The sequence below is a fragment of the Scardinius erythrophthalmus genome (assembly GCF_964197995.2).
Source record: "Scardinius erythrophthalmus genome assembly, chromosome: 16".
NCBI lineage: Eukaryota > Metazoa > Chordata > Actinopteri > Cypriniformes > Leuciscidae > Scardinius > Scardinius erythrophthalmus.
Genome location: NC_138236.1, coordinates 5888144 through 5898131, shown reverse-complemented (window position 1 = coordinate 5898131; position 9988 = coordinate 5888144). Strand labels below are relative to the sequence as shown.

At 37.7% G+C, this 9988-nt stretch overlaps 1 protein-coding gene across 1 annotated transcript in view; it reads left to right on the top strand.

The window, feature by feature from the left end:
- Positions 1 to 4262: 4262 nt before the first annotated feature.
- The window catches only part of mtmr11 (myotubularin related protein 11), a 32160-nt gene continuing 26434 nt past the window's right edge, over positions 4263 to 9988 (top strand). The window contains exon 1 of the mRNA XM_081388714.1: positions 4263 to 4592. Coding sequence (XP_081244840.1) covers positions 4536 to 4592 — 57 coding nt within the window. The 5' untranslated portion in view covers positions 4263 to 4535. The remainder of the gene's footprint in view (positions 4593 to 9988) is intronic.

Sequence of the window (9988 nt, the reverse complement as noted above, 5' to 3'; positions counted from 1 at the left end):
CAGTTGTTTGTATTGATTTTTATCTTTCACTCTTGCTCTCTACATTTGACTAGAGTCTTTGTAATAAAAACATCTTGTATTTTTACAGTGACACAAGCTTTCACACAAGGTTTCCACATGGAAAATTTTAATGGGAATTAGTAAGGGCTTAATAATTAATAAATAAATAAATAATGGACATTTCTGAATATACAGAATATTTTGCTGCTTTTATAATCCAATAATGTAATGCAACCTCAATTTATCCAGTAATTCCAATATCCAGCAGTGTTATTTTAATATCATTGAGATATTAGTTTTTATAAATATTATGAATCAGTTCTTTTTATATTTTTCTGTTTCATTTTCAGTAATTTTTGTTTTGTGTTTTTGTTATTTTTATTCGTTTTTGTTTTATAGGTGTGTGTGTGTGTACATGTATATATGTGTATGTATGTGTGTATATATATATATATATATATATATGTGTGTGTGTGTGTGTGTGTGTGTGTGTGTATATATATATATATATATATATATATATATATACACACACACATATATATATACATGATGTATTATACACTCACCTAAAGGATTATTAGGAACACCATACTAATACTGTGTTTGACCCCCTTTCGCCTTCAGAACTGCCTTAATTCTATGTGGCATTGATTCAACAAGGTGCTGAAAGCATTCTTTAGAAATGTTGGCCCATATTGATAGGATAGCATCTTGCAGTTGATGGAGATTTGTGGGATGCACATCCAGGGCACGAAGCTCCCGTTCCACCACATCCCAAAGATGCTCTATTGGGTTGAGATCTGGTGACTGTGGGGGCCATTTTAGTACAGTGAACTCATTGTCATGTTCAAGAAACCAATTTGAAATGATTCGAGCTTTGTGACATGGTGCATTATCCTGCTGGAAGTAGCCATCAGAGGATGGGTACATGGTGGTCATAAAGGGATGGACATGGTCAGAAACAATGCTCAGGTAGGCCGTGGCATTTAAACGATGCCCAATTGGCACTAAGGGGCCTAAAGTGTGCCAAGAAAACATCCCCCACACCATTACACCACCACCACCAGCCTGCACAGTGGTAACAAGGCATGATGGATCCATGTTCTCATTCTGTTTACGCCAAATTCTGACTCTACCATCTGAATGTCTCAACAGAAATCGAGACTCATCAGACCAGGCAACATTTTCCCAGTCTTCAACTGTCCAATTTTGGTGAGCTCGTGCAAATTGTAGCCTCTTTTTCCTATTTGTAGTGGAGATGAGTGGTACCCGGTGGGGTCTTCTGCTGTTGTAGCCCATCCGCCTCAAGGTTGTGCGTGTTGTGGCTTCACAAATGCTTTGCTGCATACCTTGGTTGTAACGAGTGGTTATTTCAGTTAAAGTTGTTCTTCTATCAGCTTGAATCAGTCGGCCCATTCTCCTCTGACCTCTGGCATCAACAACCATGCCACGCTCAAAATGGCTTAAATCACCTTTCTTTCCCATTCTGACATTCAGTTTGGAGTTCAGGAGATTGTCTTGACCAGGACCACACCCCTAAATGCATTGAAGCAACTGCCATGTGATTGGTGGATTAGATAATTGCATTAATGAGAAATTGAACAGGTGTTCCTAATAATCATTTAAGTGAGTGTATATACTTGATGGATGTTGTCACATCAAGTTAATTATAAATATAGTAAATATCAAGAAATATTGCCTTGGCAACTGGCCTCGGATATATCCAGTCACTGGAATAATGTGTAAACCCTGAATTAACCCTGAATCAAATTAACAAGAACAAAAACCATAGCCGTAAGCAAGCATGCAACTTGCTTCCTCAAAATGCAGCTGACATCTTTCCTTCCAATTGTTTAAAAAATGTCTAAAGTCACTGCAAGTTAAGTCATTTAAATGTAATTCCCAGAAAGCTCTGCCTGTCATTTAAGACTGCTAATTACCACAGCATGTGATCTTTGCCTTGTGTCACAACACAGTTAACAGGGTAAAGAGTAAGTACAGTTTACTCTCCCTAATTCAGCTGTATATTGGATTATTGGAAGCTAGTTTGCTTTTATGATGTGAGAATATATACCTTACATTTTAGTAGTTGCCAGATGAGCGCTCAGGACATTTGTCTTATTTATGAGGTATTTTTGTGGGCTATTGCTTGAGCTCTTTTGCTCTAATAAATTCAAAGTGAGAGTCTGATGAATTAGTAATAGCAACACTGATATCTTTGGGATCAGTTTTCATTTGTTTTTGCTTTGCAGGTATCAATTTCAAGAAGCCTTTTTCCACACAGTGCACACTGCATCAGTGCACAACCGTCTGAACGCTGATGCTGCTCGCTCTTCATAATCTGACAACTGGTGGAGGCTGCTGTGAAATGGTTCATTGATACTGAAGTGACAAGGTAACTAAGTGTCAAAAGCTATGGGAATGTCAAGTGTGTTTGTTCATTTGTGAATTGCAATATGTTTGTGCAGATGGGAATTATGGTGCAGCAGTCTGAAATACTGAATGACATTTCTTTGCATTTAGATGCATTGATAAAGCATAGAATAATAATAATAATAATTATTATAATCAAAAGCTTTCACTAATGTTCATTAATAGGCTTGCCGGACGTTTTGATTTTTTTTCCTAAGCATGCAAACCCTTTCCATGAATTGGAACTGGTGTAATGTTTGCTGGTTTAGCATTTAGACCTCTAAACTCCACTAGTGCTGAGTATTTTTTCAAAAAGTGTGATATTTTATATAGTACTTAGTTTTCTAGTATTTGCTCTTTTTGCAAATTGTCTCTTTTTTTTATTTAACTTATTGCTAACTTTGAAAGTTTGTATTGCAGCAAGTCTAATGTTATTGATTCCTTAAGATTAATCACATTGCCTATCCCTCGCTATCATTTTAGATAATGATAGATTTAGAAATGCATCTGCTTGCTAAATGGATGTTAGTGGAATTATACAGTTTTTAAAATAATTGTATTGATAGCTTAATAAGGAGATAGACAGACTGATGGATAGATGTCTGGCCTAAGAAAATGTACATCTTTATTTAAATATTGTATAAAAAAATATAATGAAAAAAAAGATTAAAGATTTTGTAAGCCTATTGCATAGTTGTGCTTGGAGTAATTTTTTTTTATTTGTGATAACGCAATGAAACATGCCAAATTGTGCGTGCATCATTTTTGGCTAGGCTGTCATACAAAGAAATTATGAATGAATATGAATAACTGATTGTTGTATGCATTTTCCATTGTAGACGGATGGATGGATGGATGGATAGATAGATATTCTCAAACTGATATATACTCAGTGTTATACACACAAAAATATTCAATATACTTAATAAAACAAATATAAAAAATTGAAGATACTGGCTCTGCTTGGAATAGCATATTGCCATTGCCTACTACTGTCATGGAAAAATGCTAAGAGTTTTGAAATACTAATGGGAATTGATAAGGTCTTAATTAGCAAAAAATTATAATTAACAAAAAAATCATACATTTTATTGATTAACAAAATTAATAAGTTATTATTTAAATTATTTATTACTTATTATTATTATTATTATTTATAAATTATTTATTAGTTATTATTAAAATTAGTAGTTATTATTACTAAATTATTTCATGTATGGCTAGAAGCTGATCTTTTGCAATCTCAATGATGTCATGCTTTAAGAGTCTCCAAAAAAGACCTGGGCACTGGTAAAACATCTACTATAGTATTTTCCCATATTATAATACTATAATAGGGAAAAAATATATATATAGCTAATTTTGAATGGATGTCAATGGAAAAGATGCTTTTCCAAATGATGTGTTTGTCTACCAGTAGCGGCTAACAGGGCTATGCTAACCAGCCAAACCTGACTTAACCCCTTGGAATGACCTGTTACTAGACAAGCACCTCTTACCTTGATGGATGTTAATCCATCACCCTGTAAATGAAAGTTCAAAACGAATGCATTACAGTGTGAGATACATTACACACTGCATCGTGCTCTGTTGCCTAGAGGTCATGTGGGTATCTCACACACAAAATGTGCAAGCTATTTACAGTAGGCTGTGCATACTATATAGACTGTGTAAATAGTAAGAGTACTACGGTAGTATTCTACTTCGAGGACAGCCACTGATGTCAAAAAATGCTGCAGTTTTCTAGGTTTGATCCCTGATGGAAGCTGCGCACAGAAGCGCATTGAGTGTGTTTCGCGGGACTGGCCCTTTAAGAGACTCGCTCTCGCTCCTGGTTTTTGTTACTCAGTAACACCCGTGTCATTTCACTATGGCGAAGGGGCGGTAAACAAATGCGATGTAAAAGCGCGTTCTCTATGTGAAAATACATTTGCTTTAGAGATGATTTGGCGTTTAGTTGGATATGTTAACAGTACGGACGCAGAAATGTGTGAAAGTGATGCAGACAGCGCGCGGACCATCCGTTTTCAGTAACATGGACCAGATCAAACCTTCACCACCAAACCTCTTCCAAATACACCATTTATCCTGTTAGTCCGGGTCCGTTTTAGGTTGAAATCATGCTGACAGGGTCCAAAACCACCTTTAAAGTGAGACAGATGGTACCGGACATGAAGGTAAGCATTAAGGTTAAATAATAATATAAATATCATTTATTTAGGAGTTTATCATTGTTTTCTCGTGTCTGCTGTGTCTATTCGTATTATACTACGCAAGCAAAATCTTGAGAAAGGGTTTCGAACACATCTGTGTAAATTGTATTCATTTCACCTGTCAGTGTGTTTGTAACAGATGTGTAAATGTTTAAGTTGGCTAATGTTTGTGCAACTTTCATGTCCATGTGATTAGTCACTTTCCCGGGAAAACGGCAATCATTAAATTCCCAATTTTACCGTAAACACTTTTAATGGATGTGTCCACAATCTGCAGTTGCTGTAGAAGTCATTTTTCCATAAAAAAAAAAAAAAAAAGTTTTTAACTTTTCCAAGAATGACTCATTTTGTCTGGTGTATGAATTTGAACTCCAGCACTCCACCAGTGTTTAGTATTTTTTCAGATGCTGTGATTGTTAATGATGGAATATACATTTCTGTTCTATTCTATCCGTACTGTATTGTATTTAGAAACGGCATTCACATAGTTTCAGTTTATTTTAGCAGAAACTCTGGTTGAGAATCAGTTTTTCCATTGAGAAAAAATATATAAAAATGCTCTTTAAAAGCAACAGGAAAGAATACATCTGCTTTAGTGGTTATGTCTGGCTGTTTGTATTTGTTACCTTTCTGAAAATTATACAGTCTAAATATGTCTGAACAGAGGATTTTTAGTTGGGATTTTTTGGTGTACCTTTTTACTCACAGGGTGTGGTGGGTTTATTTTTTGTGATTTCATTCATGCATTTAGCATGCTCGAGTCATACACACACACACCTCTTTGTCACTCATGCATTCCTTCATTTACTAACTGTTTTTGGAGATTGCCAGTTTAAATAATTTCGCATTTGTTGTATGGAACAGAGGAAATCAGACTTTCTGCCTAACATCTCCTTTTGTGTTTCACGGAAGAAAGAAAATAATGCATGTCTGATTGACATACGAGTGAGTAAATTATGTCAGAATGTTAGTTTCTGGGTGAACTAGTAATCTACTTTCTTTAGCTGTAATCTGCTGGTGCTCACCTCTGCTGCATAACTTTCTCCTCTGGCTATTTTAAGATGGCTCTGGGGGGGGGGGGGGGAAACGCTAGCAGATGCCTCCACTCGTGGATTCCCGAGAGCGTAGAGGCCCTAATGTGCTCAACATCTGGCTGTTGCCATGGAAACAGCCTACCCAGAACTCACTTGGTGTGTGGATTTTGAATATGCATTGTGTGCAGTGTCAGACATGTAATCCAAGTGGCTGTTCCCTGCACAGAAAATGAATCCGAGTGTCTGAGTGTGTAGATGGTGTCAGATTTACTGGATGGAGCCCACCCAAGCCGGTGCATTTGAGAATGGGCAGACCTATATTTTGCTCCAGTGCTGTAAATGAACAAATGGAAAAGGAATTGTGAATGTAGCAGTTGTGGCGAGACTTCACCACATCGGCTTTTTCATTTAAAAGTCATTAAACCAGCTCAACCCAGTCATTCTTCAGAGCAGTGGCGGTTCGTCAGGGGAGGCAAAGCCTACCCTAAATTTTGAGGTGGACAACGGGAGGAGGGCAATTGAATGTTAAATAAAATTCCCAGTTATTAGTTTCATTTCATGTCTCAGAATGTGAATTTCTTGATGTAATTTGACCATAAAATATTACTGAAGTCAGAACCACCGCCGCTCTTCCTCAGACATGCCGAATCTGCCCTTCGGAAAACTGTGCTAAGGCGAGTCTGAGGGGACGGAGAAGGCAAATCCATAGCTAGAGACAGTGTCCAAAATCATATACTGTCTGAGTATATGATAAAATTTGTCTGTTCTACATTTGAATTTGAAACAAGTTGGTAACAAGTATGTTCTATATAGTATGAATGAAATTCGGACGTACTACATCCGCCATGTTGTTACTGTCATGTGACCTACCAGCATCAGTTACGTCGCTTCACTGCCAGTCATAAATACTTCCCCGTGGACTCATGGGATATTAAAGTGTCCATCGAATGCGGACATCAGAATCTCTCTGGAAGTAGTAGGTCATCCATGGACTTTTCGCTTATTGTTCTTGCGTACTGTATAGTAGGGAAGTATTTGATTGAGGATGCAGCGGTGGTACTTATAGACTCCATTGGTAAAAAAAAAAAAAAAAAAGAGCCAATAACCACTGAGTATTTCACTTTTAGTGTTTAGTGTTGAGAAAAAATACATTGCAGAGGCAGCTAGCCTCCCTTGGTATATCAACCAATCATCACAAAGATGTAAATTATGTGATATTAGTTTCAACTGCTCCTGCTGATAATATACCAACTACCTTAATTATGAAGAGAGAGTACAGATATTGAATATTTGATCGCCAACAAATTTACCAAGATATCATTCAAGCAGCAGCTGCTTATTAAAAATGAAGGAAGACTCCACACAGAAGTTGCAGTTGGACATATAGGCTACAGCAATCAGCTTCACTGAACAGACGAATGCCGAATAACACAGACATTTATTTTGATAGTGTAGGTGAGTGAAATTATATTTATATTTCTTGCAAAAAAAAAGCCATTTTAAAAAATCCTCTGGAGAGGATCCCCAGACCGCTACAATGAATGTGCCGTCTCTATTTTAAAATACATGAGCCGACACTGTTTCAGAGTGGAGTTTTCGAGTTCTTTAAATGGGAGTCTTGGGATCAGCCTGTAATGTCGATGGTTTAAATAATAAAACTATAAATATGGCTCGCTGGTTCCCCCATGGGTCAAAATCCAAATATTCTACTGTAGGGCGACTTCCTGGATCAGAAATATCTCATTCATTGTTGCTTTGTTTGGTTTGGTTTGAGTTGAACTCGCCATGTGGCGTATGTAATTGATTCAGCTTATGTTATTGAAGTGAATGCCGTCATCTGGTTTTGGTGCGAGATGAGTGGTTGTTTAAATAAGGGATTTGCTGAAGGTTTGTTTTTTAAAAAGAAAATACTTAAAATTCTATAAAAAGACGGTGCATAACATAAACAAGACTGTGACACACCCTCTAATTGAACTTGGAGCTTTTCCTGCACTGCCTTTCCTTATGAGACATGGGTTTCCTTTACCATCTTAATAAGCTCCATAAAGAGCATGATGACGCTGTAAGCTTTGTAAGACAAAAATAGCTGAAATAGTGGCAGGTGGTGCATATAAATCTACATAAAACTAGATTATTTTTGCTAAATATATATATTTTTTAGTGAATGACGTTGGCCTATTCTAAATTACTGTCACAGTTCTAGGGTATTGTGAGTGTCGCAAATGTGTTTAGAGTGTGTTTTAGTAAGTTTGGTTGCTAGGGTGTTCTGCTGGCCTAAGGTCTTTAGATATGGCTCTGATCCTTTTTGTGGGATCCCCCCTCCCCCCTTTGCTTGCCCCCCTGTGATGCAAAGCAGAATTTTCAGCATCATTACTTCAGTCTTCAGTGTCACATGATCCTTTAGAAATCATTCTAATATTTGGTGCTCAAGAAACATTCATTATTATCAATGTTGAATTTTTATCAATGTTTTGCTTTACAGAACCATTCATAAGTTTGGGGCCAGTAAGAGTTCTTCAAGAAACAATTTTTTTTATGGTATTCGTATTTAGGCTGGTTTTAGTTGGGAGAAACAGAAAGGCAGCATCATGACTAGATGGGAATGATTTTTAATTTTAGGTAGGCTTTATAAGTTTTGTAAGAAACAAAGGAGAAAATACTTCAAACGTTTTATGGAAATGGATGCATTGTTCTCATTTGTTGACATTTCTTTGCTGTTGAGAGAATGAGAGATGCACGCATGGAGTGCATGAAAATAATGAGCGCTGAACAATAGCTCAGCTCTTTAAAGCGTTGGGTTTAAGCGTCCCACCGGGCTTCTATTGCCTCATTTAGCTCTAGATTGATGCCCTGCACAAAGGCTTATTGTGGCTCTGGGCGATGACTAATAAACTTAACAGTGTAAGGTTTATGTGGTGGCATAGTGCATCCACACATTCACTGGCCGTCCTGTTTCTGTCTGATTCAGGGGAGAAGAGGCCTGTATGTTCCCTCGGCTGCATTCTCTGGCCACAGAAACCAGGGGAAGCCATGAGCAATGGAAACTGCAATGAGTCTTGGCTGAAGCTGGGAGGAGGGAGGGTTGTGTTTAATGGAGAAGAAAGAGGCAATGAAAGAGATTACATGATAGCGGTGGCGACCATGTGACTCAAAGAACTGAACCCTCAGCAGAAATGTGCTACTGAGGGTTTTTTTCTTCTTCTTCTCCATTTATCTGTCCTGCACTGATTGCATGTTTGTTCACTTCTGAGATGTTAGGCTGTCCAGTTCACTGGGATTTGAATGCATGATGACTCCTGTCTGGAAATACACTACTTTAGGAATCCTGCAGAGTGGAATTTAGATTATTGGAGTAAGTTTGGAAGAAGAAAAAAATCCCTATAAATACAGATGCAAGTGTGTGTGTGTGTGTGTTTTGAACACGTTGTTGCTGATCACAGGGAGATAGAAGCTTAAGCCTGAAAGCAAACACACAAACATACTAGCACTTACTGCATGCCTTTGTTCTTATCTTAGTTGAAATTTAAAATGTAACCTCTGTTTAGATTTTGCTTTGTTGTTGTGTTGTTCTTTATCTTCAGGTCTTGGGTGGAACACCAAGGCTGTGTTCACACTCGGTTCGCTTGGCGTTCACGTTGGCATTTTAACACCAAACCTAAAGACACCGAAACTAAAGCATATGGATATGTTCACACAACATGATTGGTCGGCTTTTATTACGTATATTTCGCGACAGAACTTGACGAACATCCAAAACAATGCTGTGTGCTGAGCTAAAAGCACTCGTTGTATGTGCATAGCCGACATGATGGTATTTTGACCAGCTGAAACTCGTGAAGAACTGAGAGGAGACACGGTTCTGATGCTGTACCGAACTGTAATGGGAAACATTGTGTCTATGATGAGAAAAATAATGGGTATGCTTGACCATTCTGTCGTTTTAAGGGTCACATCTTGTGACATCATGTCCCGTTTTTGGTTTGTTTACACGTCTTTGGTCCGTGTTGCGTTCATATTTCAGTCGAACTGCAGCAGAGTTTGTTTGGAAGCGGACGAGACCAATCTTTTCAGCGTCTCATTCTGCTTGTTTGGTGCCACCAGGGTTCAGATGGCAGCGTTCACACTTATTCAAATGAACCGCACTAACTGAGCAATCGCACCAGGGTTTGTTTTAATCAAACCAAACATGCCAAGTGTGAACAAACGTTCAAAAACTCCACTCCACTCCAGATGTTAATAAAACACAGAATAAAACACTTTCCTCGTTCTTGTGGATCTTATTCTGACGGGCTCAATTAGAATCAGTTGCAACTACATTTATAAAAA